At 43.2% G+C, this 16,290-nt stretch overlaps 1 protein-coding gene across 1 annotated transcript; it reads left to right on the forward strand.

The window, feature by feature from the left end:
- LRR1 (leucine rich repeat protein 1) lies at positions 1-15,065 on the forward strand. Its single transcript, XM_039538357.1, has 4 exons — positions 1-205; positions 1,753-1,851; positions 9,525-10,252; positions 13,341-15,065. Exons 1-4 carry the CDS (start codon positions 26-28, stop codon positions 13,591-13,593), a joined length of 1,260 nt encoding a protein of 419 aa, XP_039394291.1. The 5' UTR covers positions 1-25; the 3' UTR covers positions 13,594-15,065.
- Positions 15,066-16,290: the final 1,225 nt, after the last annotated feature.

Consider the following 16,290-nt stretch of genomic DNA (forward strand, 5'->3'; position numbering starts at 1 on the left):
GGGCGGGCACCCTGAGCGGGCCGGCATGAGGCTGCAGTGCGAGGTGGAGGTGCGGAGCCGCCTGCTGCCCAGCTGCGGCCTGCGGGGCCGGGCCAGGGGCGCCCGCGCGCTGCTCTCCCTGGGCCGCCCGCCCGACAGGCCGCCCGGCCACAGCGCCTACCTGATGGTCTGCACCGCGCGGGACCGGGCCGGGGCCAGGTACAAGGTGAGGCCCCCGCCCCGCCCCACCGAGATCGAGGGGAGACCCTCCCCTGCACCCCCGCCGGGCCGGGCCCGAGGGGAGACCCCTCCTCCTCCACCCCCCGCCGGGCCGGGCCCGAGGGGAGACCCCGCCTCTGCTTCCCCCAAACTCCCCCCCGGGCCCGAGGGGAGACCCCTCCTCCGGGCCGGGCCCGAGGGGAGACCCCTCCCCCTGCACCCCCCGCCGGGCCGGGCCCGAGGGGAGACACTTCACATCCTTGTCCTTCAGGGCGGCCTAGGTACAAGGGGAGACCTGCCCACACTGCACCCAGTGTGACTTCACCGAGCCAGGTAGGGGGTAAGATTTCCTGCACCCACAGCACCCGGGCTACCCAAGGTGAGACACCCCCGTCTCCCTGCAGGTGACACCCCTTCAGGCACTGTGAGCCAGTGGTCCATTTCGAGGAATGGGTGGAAAGTGGGTCCTGAGTACACCAGCGCCTTAGCTCTCGGGTTCGGGGGCTTCTCCGTCCCCTTTTCCTGTCTTTTGAAAGTGGCTCTTCTGAAGCCATGAGAACAAGCCGGGCAAGCCGGGGAAACTGCCTGTCTGCAAAATAAACAAACTGAGACTAACCACTCCATACCATTAGCCTTTGGGATCTTGGCAATTCTTGGTGTTCATAACAATAGCGTGTAAACATTTCAGACAAAAGTACGACTTGAGTTAATGTCCTTTCCATTGTGTGATTCTACCGCCTCGCCACATGACTGTTCAGTAGACAAGTATGGGAGGGGTGGCCCTGTTAGTATCCACAAAAACGACGACTCATTGTTTATGTTCAGTAGATAGAGTACCCTGAAGAAGCTAAACTTAAATCAGACAGGGTCTAAAATCAGATGGGCCTGTATGTATTCAACTTTTTGTTAGTCCAGATATTGCTGCAAATTTTCAACATCAGGTATCTGTCTAGTTGTGCTTTTCACTTAGGCACTACCAAAGCTTAAGTGTGTTCTCCATCCCTACAAGATTCCTATGTCTCTGCATTAGAAAAGTTGTTTTTTAATATTGACATTTGATAGATATGCCTGGGTTGTAAAATATATGTAATCAAAGTATTTGCTCAGGTTAATAGAATGACTAGAAATGACATGTCATGGGATGTGTAAATATGCTCATTCTGTAATATGGTAATACCTTCTTAAATAGAGAGATGTGATTATTGTTACTATATAATGTTTCTCTAAATGAAAGGTCACTGTTGTAGTGATTGTTCTATCTCAGTTATTTACATGGTAAGGATTTGTAAACCTGTTACAACTTACTAGATAAAGAAACAATTAAAAAAAAAAAAAGGAATTGTATACTTAGTACTACACCAGGAATAGAGTTATTAAGCCTAATTTATAGTTTTAAACCATATCTTGAAAAGTGCTTTTACACAATATATCAAAGGCATGATTTAACAGTAAGACTCTTACTGTTGTTTAACCAAAATTAAATAATACCCCCTGATTTCTTGGGAAGACTTAACACTCAAGCTCTCCACTTTTTCCCCCTTTTCTTTCAAACAGTTAAAGGGGAACATTGAGCAGTTCTTCACCAAATTTGTGGAGGAAGGGAAAGCTACTGTTCGTCTGAAAGAACCTGCAGTGGATGTCTGTCTCAGCAAGGTAGAGAACTGATAGTGGACTAGCTTTCTGTCCGGCTTTCTTTATTTTATGTGGGTGGTTCACTGGGAGCCCCTGCCCGTTTTTCTGTGGTGTTGAATGTTGCTCTTTCTGTAGCTAGTAAACACATCAAGCCCCAGAAGAGTTGGCATATAAAACCTCCTTGAGGTGTTTTCTTACCTGACATGCATTCTGACTCTGCAGCATTCCCAGCACCTACTGGTGCATATAGTGTGAGGTCTCAATCTGGTGTTAGAACTGGATCCCCTGCGTAGGAGTTCATGGCACTGGCACTACACCAGCCTTAGCTAGGTTTCCACAGTTAAGTGCTCCATAACCTATGTGTCTGTGCATATTTGAGTGCATGACTTTAATTGTTTGTTGTCCAAAGCAAATATCTGGACTAAAAAGTATTCTGGGGTGATCTGTATGAAGTCTGCTGTGTAGAAATAAAAGTATACTGTAATGATGTCATATAGAGTATAAATGTTCAAGCCAGGAAGTTTGACAGGAAATCATCTGCTTCTCTGTCTGCCTTTATGTGAGGCATCTCTCTATTCAGAGTGAATGAGAAGTCACAATGCAAATACCTGAGCAATTTTCCCTAATATTTTTAAAGGAAAAGTTAGGCTATACTCAGTGTTAGTCTTAGCAGTTTGGGCCTGTCAGACAATTATTTTGGGGCCCCACAAACTTAACTAGCCACAAAGGAATAGCCTTTGGATATGTGGTCTGTGAGGATTCAAAAATATAATTGACTTGTTATATATATATATATATATATGTATATATATATATATGTTATATATATGTTATATATATATATGTTATATATATATATCTTAAAATGGGGAGGGATCTTTGGGTTGTCCCCTCATTTTGCAGACAAAGCAGATCCCTGCTGTTTTTGCTTTGATATGTTAACTTTCTTTCCTTTGTTTTTCCATATCCCCGCTGTTCTATCTCTGCCACTCGATTTCCTCATTTGGCTAGTGTTTTTTCTCTCCTCTTTCCTTTTAAAAGGCAGCATCCTTATTTTTCTTTTTCATCTAGCCAGTCCTCTGTTACTCCTCCCACATTATGTTGTCTCTTTTCCAAAACAAAATTACTACGTGGATTTTCCTTACAATTGTTTCAGTGCTTGTATTCATGTACCAATAATGCACTGTTAAAATGATCATTCAGCTTGTGCTGCAAAATTAGAGGCCTCTGTTAATGTACCAGCAATACACTTGCTGTCTTATTGCTCAATTAATTCCGGTCCTTGGCAGAACTGCCTGTCTAGAACTGATGCAGAATTTAGGAAAACCTCTAACCTTTCTAGGATTATTTTTCTAAAATCTCAAAATTGAGTTGTGTGGCTAAAGGAAAAGTAATTGTTCACCCTTTTGTTTAGGAAGCTGCACTATTTCCCTGTGCCCTTTCGCTTTTGTGTTGTGTTCCTGAGTCTCTAATCTAAATTAAGTCAATTTTGGGATTTATGCTAAGAAGGAAATGTAGGTACTATGAGGAAAATATATTCTACCTTTTGAAAAAAAGTTGTTCAAAGAATTAAATTTAGTAACAGCTTATGGTTCTTGTGAACAGAAAAATAGCTTCAGTAGACTTATAGAAAAGTTGAAACCTTAGAAGCAATACTGGCAACACTTGATAAATGTTTATTACAAGGATGTTATCTGTTTAATGGATTCCAACAGTAAGCTCCTGAAAACTGGAGGTTCTGGGAAGAACCCATTAAACCAGCACATCCAGCCCATGAAAATGGTTTTCCTTATGAGGGCAGGGAGTTTCTCACCTACCAGTTCTACCCCCCAACCTCCTCGCCTGCCTGTCCATTTATACAGTGCTCATCACCTTGATATCTGAGGACTTTGGGCCTCCACTCCCTTCCGAAGCCATTCAAAATCTTAGCACTTCAGTTTGGTGGATACAATATTTTTTTGAAAAATTAAATGCTTTAAATTTAATTAAAATGATGCTTTAAATTAATTTAAAACTATATAATTCTGTTCATTTTAGAGCAGACTCTGTCCTGTCTCACCTTTTCCTTTATAAGACCAACAGTTACTTACGTAAGGTTGAAGTCTGTTTCTGACATTGGTAGAGCATGTAGTGCCTTTCCAATTGTCAGTAGGATAAGGATGTTTCTCTAAAAGTGGTTGTTTCAGAAATCTTGCGTGTGGCTGTGCTGTTTGACTGGTTGGTAGGAGTTCATGATTTCCCTGTCAGGATGACTGAGTAATCTGATGTGACTTCACAAGCCATTGGATGGCACCTGCCTGTCCTACCATCTGAAGAAGTGAGGTTTTTTATCCAAGAAAGCTTATGCCCAAATAAATCTTAGTCTTTAAGGTGCCACAGGACTCCTTGTTGTTTCTGTGAATACAGACTAACATGGCTACCCCCGATACTTGTCCTACCACTGTCATACTGGAGTTAGGGTTCATATTAAACTATTCAGTCTTAGATTGTTTCGCAAGGATAACCAGAGTACATAGGAGCCCTGCTAGGTATAAATAGTTACAAGAATTTCTTTACCAAGAGGGGATCCACAACACATGGATGTAGCAGAGAGGATTGATCTGAGCCCGCAAGTTTCCGGAAGGTTAGTGCTGAGAGTATTTGGCCTGATGGTTGAGCTGTGTTTGTGTAACTGATGGAATGTGTTAGATGTGGTGGTGATAAAACACACGCTTGCTCTGCATTCTGATAACTGACCCCTCAGATGCACAGTTTGTGTGTTGATCTAGGGAAAATCTGCAGTAGGGGAAGGACTTGCAAATTCTTCTGATTCGAAACTGCAATAATGATGGCTGCATCCTGTGTCGGAGGAAAGCCCACACACAGTGGCTACCCATTTAAGGGACTTAAGGTCTCTGACTAATCACTTGGCTTAAATATTTTGGAGATTAGGGTGGTCCTGTATACCATAAGAGCTTTCAGTGACCTGGTATTGCCAATAGGTGGCCCTGATTCACACAGTCAATTAGTAATACTTGATTCAATTGCAATGAACGTTTTGTCACATAAGATCATTTAGAACCAGTGTGCTGCTTTTACTCCTGGGGGAGTTCTGCACCACTGCGCAATGCAGAATTTTGCAGAAATTAACATGCATGCAGAATTTCCTTTCCCCCACAGAAATGGGCTGCAGTGCTGCTAGCCGCCACTAGGGGCCACTGGACTCCGCAGAGCCCAGGTTGCAGATAGAAGACACTGCTGGGAGGAGGGAGAGGGAGCTAGAGCAGGGGTTCTCAAACTTCATTAAACTGCGACCCCCTTCTGACAACAAAAATTATTACAGGATCCCAGGAGAGGGGACCAAAACCTGAGCCTGGCAGGGGCAAAGCCAAAGCCCTAGGACCCCGGGTCTGGGGGCCAAAGCCGAAGCCCAAGGGCTACAGCCCTAGGCAGGTGGCCTGTAACCTTAGCCCCGCCACCCAGGGCTGAAGCCCTCAGGCTTAGGCTTTGACCCTGGGCCCCAGCAAGTCTAAGCCAGCCTTGGCGACCCCACTAAAATGGGGTCTTGACCCACAGTTTGAGAACCACAGAGCTAGAGGGTTCCTGGCAGCTGCAGTTCCCAGCATGCCCTGAGGGAAGGAGAAGGCAGCATGTTCCCAAGCTTGCACAGCTTCTTGCAAGTGTCAGGCTGTTTCTCCCTCTGGATTCCTAGGCTCTGAGGGGGGAGAGGCGGGACAGGGATGGTTGTCTGGGCAAGGCAGGGTCCTGCAGCTGGGCTCTGTGAGGGAGGGGTTGCAGGTATCTGGGCTGTGGGGCGGGGGCACGGTTGGGCTCTGGAGAGGAGGTAGTTTAGGTCTATTGGCTGGGGGGCCCCTGCAGGTGAGCTTGGGAGGGGTAAAGAAACACGAACTGGGTTGTCATAGGGGTCTCTTTAAAGCTTTACTCCCTGGGGAATTTTTGTGTATCTGTATTGTTGCGGACATACTTGCTGGACAGGTATGTTGAAATAAATCACCAGAATAATTGAAACTGGCATGATTATGTAGTGTTATTTTGACAAATAAAATTTGAAGAATTTTTAATTTTTTGGCATAGAATGCCCCCAGGAGTATTCTTTGCATCCTGATTGAAGATCCTTCTCTCTCAGTATTGATTCTGAAATGGTACAAATCCGAAGGTTTGTTTCTGAGCAAAAGGCTGAAGGCCTGCCAGCAGTTCAGGGGTTTACAAGAGGTATACACATTGAAGTGGAAAATGTGTACGGCTTAAAGACCCATTTGGATTTCATTACATGTCTACAGGAAAACTGCTCGACTGACTTCATCTGTCAGTCTAGGTTACAGTATCCACATAGAGTTTATTTAGTTGCTAACTTCCAGCATTCCATGAAGCAGCTAAAGGTAAATCATGAGCTGCTTATTACATTTAAAACCTCTAATTAAAAAGCTCCATGTTTCATTGGATATGAATGTGGACATTTCACAAAACTCATGCAACCTCCTTCTGAGCCACTCTAATCTTGAGTTCAGATTTCCTGATGACCATGACTTCAGCTTCCAGAATGAGCGTCAGGATCTAGGAACACGCCCACTCTAAATTCTTTAAGAATTAGTGGTGCTCTGGCTTTGCATTTTCCTTTGTCACCTACATCCCAGACGACAGCCTTCATGCCATATCATCATTAGTTTCATAGTTCCAGTGGATGCTGGTGACTTGGATCTCCTGAGTAGGAATATATTCCTCAACAAAGTTCTTCCCCTGGCATCAGTGCCAGAGTATGATTTTCCCGTCCCCTCAGATAACAATTTTCATATTATGCTGGACCCCTTGGCAAACCTGCTCTGCATCCCTGGTTCATGGACTGCAGTCCTACAGGGATGTTCTTGTCTCTGACTGGAGCCTGGTCCAAGCCCACCAGCTTCTTTAGGGCTGGGAACATCTGCCATATCCCCCACCTTCCTGGAGGAGACAAACCTCTGTACAGCCTGTAGAAAAAGACCTGACAGAGACTCAACAGCAGCCTCGTCCAGGAGTGCTCCTGGAGGTGAGGGGACAGGTTACTGATGGAGCTGGCACATTTTTTTGTTATGGCAACGGGGTGGGGGGGGTGAATGCTGAATGTCCCAAGCAAAACACAGTCCTGTGCCCACTGAGGGAGGAATCTGCCCAAACCCAGCACCCTTGGGTTGGGCTCCCAGAACCTGCCTCCCTGCTCTGTGCTGCTAAGCAGGATGTGGGACTGCAGCGCAAGGCTTGGTCCCTCATAGCCTGAAGGGGGCAGAGGGGACTCTTCCCTGAGGGGATTCATCCTGTTCTCTTCCCAAAAGTGAGAATTCTGTCTTAACTAGTCAATCTCCCTGCCTATAACTTTTCCATATCCTTTCTGGTAATGTTCTCTTTCATAACCTTGTTGTAGAGAGGTTCCTAGTTTCTCTAGAGTAGACTAAAGATCTTTAGAACATCCATCCAGTGCTTTATTTTATAACCCTGGAGCAAAAGATCATGCTACAATCAACTGTCTTATTTTCCTTTAGCAGGCCTGCACCAGCAATATCACATTAAGATCCATTAGGTCCAAAGAATGTCTACTTACATAGCCAGCTTCAGATCAGTTCCGGTCCGGGAGATTTGTAGGGCAGCAACACAGACTGCTTACTATGCTTCTACAATATCCTTTTTTATTGCTGGGGCTCTGATATTTTGATTCCAGTTTCACTTATTACTATCACGGGGTCATTTCCTAAGTGTTTCTGAGAGTAACCGTTTACCTATTTTATTTGCATGGGCACGTCTTTGTGGGTTTTCTCCTCAACTTGTTCTTGGTAGAGGTATAATACTAACTTTGCTTAGATAATGTGGAGGGATTTTCTTTGAGACACCGAAAGACGAAGTATTGTCATCTTGAAGTTGCAGAATGTTTTAACTTCAGCCTCTGGCATCCAAGAGCTTCTTAGCAGATCCCAACTCTTGAAAACTGTGATATCCACTTCTAGAGCAAAGGAAATATTACGTGTAACTTTTGTTCTCTGGTGTATAGTCACAACAAATCTACCCACTTCCCCAAAGATTGGGAGGGTATTTTTTTAATGTTCAGATTTGATTTGCCACCTTTGACATTGCCACCTTTGACATTGAATAGGAAGTTAATTGACATTAGATATTTGTTGTCTTAATAAGAAAACCAGTCAGACTGTTAGCAGTGCAATCCCGTTTCTTTGGCCCTTACTGCTATCTTAATAAAATACGGTTTATCTATATGACAATAGCACCTAGAGGCCCCCAGGATTAGGGCCTCGTTTTGCTGGTCACTTCAGACACATAGTAAGAGACAGTCCCCTCCCCTATAGAATTTACAATCTAAACAGACATTTGGGTGGAAGAAAGGAATTACTATCCTCCATTTTACAGATGAAGAACTAAAGCGTATAGACTGAGTGACTTGCCCAAGCTCACAGACTGTCAGAGCTGGGAACAGAGTACAGATCTCCCAGTCTCCACACAGTCCTGAAGCACAAGACAGAGAGAGAAGTGCGTGTTGTCTGTGGGAACACCTCATCATCTGCTTCTTTTGTTTAGTTAGATCTGTCTGTAAAAAAAAGCAAAATCCTGTGTGTAGAGTATAGATAGTTTTTGGCAGTTTTGCAGAATGGTGAATACACACTTCTGCAAGACCTGCTTTTGAAAGCAAAGTATCACCACACAAGCTCATGCTGCAAAAACAAAAAACATGTTAGTCTGTGCCACAGGATTCTTTGTTGCTTCTTTTTGTTTGTTTTTTGAGGTGCGTAATAGCTTAATCTGGCTGTTTACTGCATGCCAGTTACTTTTCTATGAGAGGTAGTTTGGATTAGATTTGTACTGGGAAGCTTTCAAAAGAGCTGAGGTATTTGAAAGTGATGCCATATTATTTAACCTCAGCTGTACCAATACAGCCCTCCTTTAAATCTATTAAAGTTGTGCTAGATCTTTACTTAACATGCAAGTCATCTGGTATTCCGCAAACCTATTCATGTGATATGCCAGGGTGCTGTCATAATTCTGGGCCCAACCTAAAGCAAGGATGGTTATTTCCTCAGAAAAGTAGGGTGGCTTCCTGGCTGTACCAGAAGCTTCCTGCGTGACTGTGGGCAACCAGTTAACCTCTCTGTCTCAGAACATCTGAACTTGCTCTACTGATGTTAAACCAGTTAGTCCAGAGTTTCCACTGTGCCTCACACTCAGAATGCCACTCATGCTCAACCTGTGTTGTTTTGTCTCTGCCTAGGGGCTGTCAGAAACACTGTTTATAGCCTTAAAGCTTTGCCTCCCCCTCCACCCCATGTGTGTAGTCTGTAGAAATGGGCATGTTAACCTGTTCCAGCTGTGACTTGCTGCCCTCCTTTTCCAACCCTTATTCTGCGCTAGCTTCTCAGCTTCAGACTCTTGCGCTCTGTTCTTTTTTTGAGCTATGTAGTGCATTTTGTTTGCTCTGACTGATTAGGAGAGGTTGTAACTTCTCTAACTGAAATTTGTATCATTGGTACTTAAATACAATTACTAGAGAGTTCAAAACAAGCCTGAATTAGGTCTCTTTTTTCCCCGTTGCCATTTTCATTACCCTGCTGACTCAGTGTCACTTGTCACACTCTCCTGTACAAAAGAGTTCAGAAAGTGCTAGCACAAGTACAGGAGGCTTAAAAGTGAAACGTTTAGTTATTCTGTTTTTGCTTTTGTAGGCAAATGCCAGCAATTTAAAGAGCTTCCTTGCAGCAGTGAGGCTGGCTCACCGAGGCACCGATGTTGAAGCACTGCCGCTCTCAGTCTTGGTACCAGCAAAGACTTCAGAAGTTGAAAAACCTAAAACTAAGATGATCATTACATCGAGAAGAGACTATCCGCTAACCAAAAATTTCCCTTACTCCCTCGAACATCTGCAGGCCTCATACTGCAAACTCGCCCGCGTCGACATGCGAATGCTTTGTCTGAAAAAACTCCGAACACTAGATTTAAGCCACAATCATATCAAAAAGCTGCCAGAAACTATTGGTGACCTTGTCAGTCTTCAGGAGCTTAATCTGCACAACAATCACTTGGAGTCTTTCTGCGTAGCTCTGTGCAACTCCACGCTTCAGAAGTCTCTCCAGTTTTTGGACCTCAGCCAAAATAAAATCAAAGCACTTCCAGTTCAGTTTTGTCAACTGCAAGAACTCATTCACTTAAAGCTTGATGATAATGAGTTGATTAGGTTGCCATTCAAGATGGGCCAGCTAAGTCAACTACGCTTCCTGTCAGCAGCCCGTAATAAGCTTCCTTTTTTGCCCAGTGACTTCAGAAATCTCTCACTTGAGAAGTTAGATCTCTTTGGAAACCCTTTTGAACAGCCTAATCCTCTTGTGCCCAGCATACAGCTAAAAATACCATTAACTTTATTAGAATCTGCTGCAAGAGCAACAGTAAATTACAGGTAAGAATAGAATGATTGGTCTGTAGCTTTGAAAAAGAATGATAAACAACCTGGCAAGTGTTTAACTTTGACTTCTAACATGTGCAATTACAGTAAATTACAGGGTAGCAGAAAAGTTCCTTTAAACTCAATGTAAGTTCATCTCTCAAGGCTCAGTGTAATAATGGTGAGAAGCTGAGATTTTTAACTGTAACTTGAAGCTTTTGAAAGGGGAGGTCAGAGTGAAACCTGTAGACTGAAATCCTCTATCCACAGAACAGGTATAGTTTCAGTAACGAACATCTGCTCTCTCAAGTTATGAGAATACACCAGTTTCCATGAACATTGGTCTCTTCTGAAACTACCAGTGCAGGGTTTCTATTGTGGTGGAGTTTTCTCATGTGGGTATATCGCTGGTAAGTCTTGCCCACATGCTCAGGGTTTAACTGATTGCCATATTTGGGGTTGGGAAGGAATTTTCCTCCAGGGCAGATTGGCAGAAGCCCTGGGGGGTTTTCGCCTTTCTCTGCAGCATGGGGCACGGGTCACTTTTCTCTGCACCTTGAAGTCTTTAAACCATGATTTGAGGACTTCAATGGCTCAGACACAGGTTTGATACAGGAGTGGGTGGGTGAGATTCTGTGGCCTGCGTTGTGCGGGAGGTCAGACTAGATGATCATAATGGTCCCTTCTGACCTTAAAGTCTATGATTCTAAATTGGGTCCTATCCACTATGGCTTGAGGCTGCTTTCACACGTTGTTGCCACTCAACCTGTGTTCACACATCCATATTAGAAACCATGCTAAATATTTGCTAGTGGGTAGCTATTTTCTGCTGGTATGCTGATTTTTGAAAAGGACAAGAAATCCCTCCACACTGAAACTGCCAGCTGCAAGTGTGTTTGTACATTGTTCTGCTCTTTGTGTGGACAGGGCTTTAGAGACGATCTGAGCAGTGTTGGAAAGAGTTTGGGTAAATGTGAGGTGACTGCTTGGAAGGTAAATATCTAGCTGTAGCTACATCATTCCAATTGAGATCTCAATCTACCTTACCACTGGCTTTCTTGAACCACTGCAGCATCAGGATTGCTAACTGGCTTTAGGGATTAGGATGTGGAGCTTTTCACCTCTAACTTTGAAAGACCCAGCTCTGAGTAACAAAGTAATTACCATCGTATACTTGCAGGAAATAAGCAGCTTCCCTGCAAGGCCAGTGTCTGCCATCTGCACCCACCTGGGGCTACTACAATGTGCAACTCCTAAACGTTACTGCCTGTTGGTTTGTATAGAAACCAGCAGCTGTGTTAAGAGTGGAGCTGCCATGCCCAGTAACAGCTGCTAGGGGAGACAGGCAGAGGAAAAATGCGTAAGTCCCAAGCTGCAAGCCGTAAGAGCCTGCTGCTTCTGGACTACACAAGAAAATGGGGTTGGGATTAGGAGAGGTGTGAGGAAGGTGTAATATAGGATCCTGAGACAGAAGAAAAGGGAAATAAAATGTAGATTATCAAAATTCTGGAATGTTTCCCTAGTCCTTTCTCTAAAATATGAGCTGTAAAGTCCTGTCCACTTGTAACCTGTACTTCCAGACAAGTACGTACAGGTATTTGGGGCACTCTCATAATGTGAATTTATTGGCTAGCTCATATCTAGTTTATATTCTCACTGCCACTGACCGCCCCTTCTCAGGTGAGTTACTCAATACAGTCCTGATGAAGCTTTGTGAATACTTTTTTCCCCCACTTCCAAATACAAAGTACACTTGTGACAAGCTAAAAGTGCTCTCAAAGTGCTAAGCAACCTAAATATAGGGGTTGCTACCAGCTCCCTTTTAGTAGGGTATCTCTAGAGAATTTAATGCCAGTACACTAGCCAGTTAGATTTCAGGAAGGTTTATTTTAGTTAATATGCCAAGCATAATCATTTTAATACACTGCTGCTAATTGACTCCAAGGATGAGGGGAGATTGAGGGTTTGTCTACACTTACCAGGGGATGGATGCAATGGTGGTCGATTTAGTGGGTCTAGTGAAGACCTGCTAAATCAACCACAGACTGCTCTCCCGTTGACTCCTGCACTGCACCTGAACAAGAAGCACAAGAAGAGTCGGCAGGAGAGCGTCTCCCATTGACATAGCATAGTGTGGACCCGGTGGTAAGTAGATCTAAGTACATCAACTTCAGCTACATTATTCATGTAGCTGAAGTTGCGTAACTTAGATTGCTCTCCCCCCGTAGCGTAGACAAGGCCTCAGAAGGAGCCCTTCCCAAAATCCCTAAACTATATTTGGGATGTTTTTATACTTTGCAGCATTATAGTTTTCCATATGCAAAGTCAGAATTTGGATTATCTGTGGTTTCACTCCTCAAATTAGAGGGAACTAATTTGGGGGGCAGAGTCTCTTATGGTTGTTTAGAACAATAACTGCATGAGGGAGAATTCTTGGTTCTAGTTCTTGATCTGAAGTGATTCTTGAGTGTCATGACAGAGAAGGTAAGTAAGTCAGCAAGAAGCCGAGTTAAGATGTTTAGGACATGCTACCATTTTGTTTATTTCAAAGCAGTTTTTATAAATATCTAATTTATGCTATTTCCTGCTTACTCTTATAAGCATAAGTAATATCTGACATCATTGTCTCTTCTATGTCACAGGCTTTGAGATACTTTATGTATTATGAATGGATTGGAGGGAGGGATCATACAGAGCTCTTGCTCACCAGTGTTGGGGTTGGGGGGGGGAGGCAAATGTATGGTGTGATGGCTAAATTCTTGTTGCCCCTCTTTTTTTCTCCCTGCATCTGTCCTAGCACTGTAATGCTTTTTTATAACCAGCATGGCTCTCTGGCTCTTTTTCACTGTGTCTGTTTTGATCCAGGTTCCTGATCCTTAACAAAGCAACCAGGAACATGGCTGCACTTTGTTTACTTCCATCTTGGCTGGAATGCTAGTCTGGCATTGTAGATGATGAACAGACTCATTCAGACTTGTGTTTATTTCCTCTTACAAAGGGATATCTGTAGCACAATTGCTAGCAATGCATGCGTCAATCACTAAATTTGACTGGTATTGGTTACTGTTGCGGTATGTTCTCTCACACTCATCTTTTTCAACAGGATCCCTTATGGTTGTCATCTCCTTCCTTCTCACCTCTGTGAAGATCTGGAAGTAGCTAAAACATGTCAATGTGGAAGTGCCTGTCTAAGCTGCTTCATTCAGACAACAGTGACCATGAATCTCCACCATGTAGCTCATACTGTGGTCCTTGTAGATAACATGGGAGGTACAGAGGCACCCATTGTCTGTTACTTTTGCTCTCTAACTTGTTATTCCCAGTTTCTAGATAGATATCTGCAAAGTAATAGGTGATCTTAAGGGACAGCAAAGGCACTGTTGTGGGAAGTTTCATCCAGTGATGGAGGACTCCGAAATCAAATGTTGCTTGGCTGTCCTTGTCTGCTGTTATGAAATGGAGACAAACCATTGACTGTGCACTACAAATAGTTAATAATGTCAAACTTACAAAGCCTTCTCACTGTAAGCCTGATGTGGTGTGTCGGTGCTTTAAAGTTTCACTAAACTTAAGTAGCTAACAGAAAGAGAGATCGCTCCCAACTTGAGTCTTCTTAGTAAGAATGTATTTTAGCTTACTTATATTGCTGTAACTTTCTCCAAAGCTTCACTATTTTTTCTCTTTATGCTTTTTTATGGAATAGATGACCTCTTCTTGCCAGAAGGAGGGAGTTGAGTGAATTTCTGCTTGTTTCTGTTGTTAGTCTTGTACGCTGTCCCTTGCTTGATGCTCTGAATTCTATCAGCTAGAGAGTGGTAGACTTTTTTCGTAATCCAGAATCTACTATTCTCCTTCAGTAAGAGCACAGTGTGGTGCCTTTCCTGCTAGAGAGCAGGAGTCCTATGTCTATTCACTCACTTGTTTATTGTGGAGCAGCAAAGTAGTCTGCTGCCAGAGAGTATGACTAGTTCTAAAACACTCTTCAGGTATTTTCGGTTCCATAAACAATTCCATGTGTAGGGTGCTCACCTCAAACAGGAAACAGTATTATGATTTTTTTATCAGAACAAATGTTTGTGTTTTTTATAACTTTGTCATGTGAGAGAGAAATGACAGCTTCACATTCACAGCCTAAATTGTTTACTATTTCTAAGCATCATGTAAATTTTTAAGGTTCTTGGGATGTTCCTTATATGATTACTTCAGTTATTAAATGGTGAAATTCTTTTTCTTGCACATGTGAATTTATACAGATCTTGCTTTGGATTACAATTTCACTTGTCCATTATGATCATCTAATGCTTTCCGGTCACTAGTCCCAGTCTCTTATCTTGACCAAGATTCTGAAATGTTTGGAGAGCCTTTGCACTCCTAATTCATGTCTTGTCCGTGGCTTGATTATTCAGTAGAAGAGCTTCTGGGCAATCTTTAGACTGCCTGTGCCGAAGGAGCTTGGACACGTCAGAACGTGTTACAGCTTTGGAGAGGAAATGTAACATTGAAATCCCTTTTGTCTGTTTTTCTGGAGCCGCGTTACTAATTACCATAACATGGGCTGTACATTGCCCACCTTTCCAGGTTTCTGAGGCCAGGTCTACATTACAGACCTATATCGGTATAACTATGCACTCTAGGGAAAAATACTTTTCTTTAGGGAAAGGAACCTCCCAAAGCTAGTGAAAACAGTTTAGAAATGTTTAGGTACATGTTCACTAATACATTCTCTAACACTGGTAGCAAATGTCATGTGAGTTTATATACTGTGTTTTCATCATTATATAATGTTTGTGAAGCACTATATTAGTAAAGGGAACAATTGATTTTATTATTCTGTATTTATATAGCTGTTTAATTACTGAAATAATTCAAACCAGGAAGTTATATACACCTGTTTATTTAAAACTGATCTCAAGAAACCAAACAAATTAAATGTAAAACAGGTCCCACAGAAAGTCTGCTGTAAGGTGAATGAAACAGTGACTTAGCTGATTGAGGCAATCTTAACAGCTAAGGTATTGGTCACTAATTTACAAATGGAATTTTTATATGCACTGCATCATCTGTTTTCAAGACCGGGGTGGAACGGAGAGACAAAGGTATGGACTTTAAATATAGCAATAACAGTTGAGCAAGTCACTTCATGGGGAATTAATGATTGGTTGGGGGGTTAATGACCAATATATAGGGAGGAAAGTTGGTGTCGTCTTGAACAAAAGTTGGGCAGCTGACTCAAGGAGAGATTATTTTAATCTTGTTTTATATGGGGGACTCCTCCAGGATTCTTCAGTTGCCTGTCCTCACATATGCTTCCATTTTTCGCATCCAACATGTCTGCTCTTCCTGATGGGGAGGGTTGGATACAATTAATCAAATTGTCACAGAATTAACTTGGAAGGGATAGTAATTGTGACATGAAGCATCAGGAGTGAAATAGTGGGTGCCACAGATCCTCCCAAGTTGTGTGTAGGTTTTTGTACCAAGCTCATAACCATAGTATCCGAGCATCTTCCACTATTACATTAAGCATCATAACTAACATCTGTCATGTTCTCACTCTCTCCCCAGGTGAACTGTGTGCAGTGGAGTGTTTTTCAATTTATATTAGAGAAGGTGAAGGAAAAACATGTGCTATGCACGTGGAGTGGAAGGTGGGGAGGTTTGTGATGGTCTTGAATTCCTATGGGAATTGATTCCATAGGTTTGGGTGGGCCTCAGAGTTCTGTCTCCTATACAGATGAGCTTTACCCTTATTGTGGAAAATTCCATTGGGCCCAGAGGATCGAAGTTATCAACCACATCTTCATCCTGTAGCTGATCTTTTACATACCCTGGTCCTAGGCCATTGAACATCTTAAAGATAAGGACCAAGACTTTGAACTTGGTTCAGTATTCTATGGGAAGCCTGCGTAATGAGTGGCAAACAGGTCTGACGTGTTCAGTCACCAGTGGTGCTGAGGAGATGTGCTGCAGCATTCTGTGCTAGATGAAGTTTCCTAAGCACCGAGGGCTTCATGCCCAGATATGTTACGTTGCTGCAGTCCTGTCAAGAGGTA

Source organism: Mauremys reevesii, linkage group 4, assembly GCF_016161935.1.
Source record: "Mauremys reevesii isolate NIE-2019 linkage group 4, ASM1616193v1, whole genome shotgun sequence".
NCBI lineage: Eukaryota > Metazoa > Chordata > Testudines > Geoemydidae > Mauremys > Mauremys reevesii.

Excerpts from the sequence above, each read along its gene's own strand:
- LRR1 (XM_039538357.1), top strand. The coding sequence starts at position 26 with ATGAGGCTGCAGTGCGAGGTGGAGGTGCGGAGCCGCCTGCTGCCCAGC. Across the intron at positions 206-1,752 it reads GGGCCGGGGCCAGGTACAAG|TTAAAGGGGAACATTGAGCA; the intron begins GTGAGGCCCCCG and ends TCTTTCAAACAG. Across the intron at positions 1,852-9,524 it reads TGGATGTCTGTCTCAGCAAG|GCAAATGCCAGCAATTTAAA; the intron begins GTAGAGAACTGA and ends TTGCTTTTGTAG.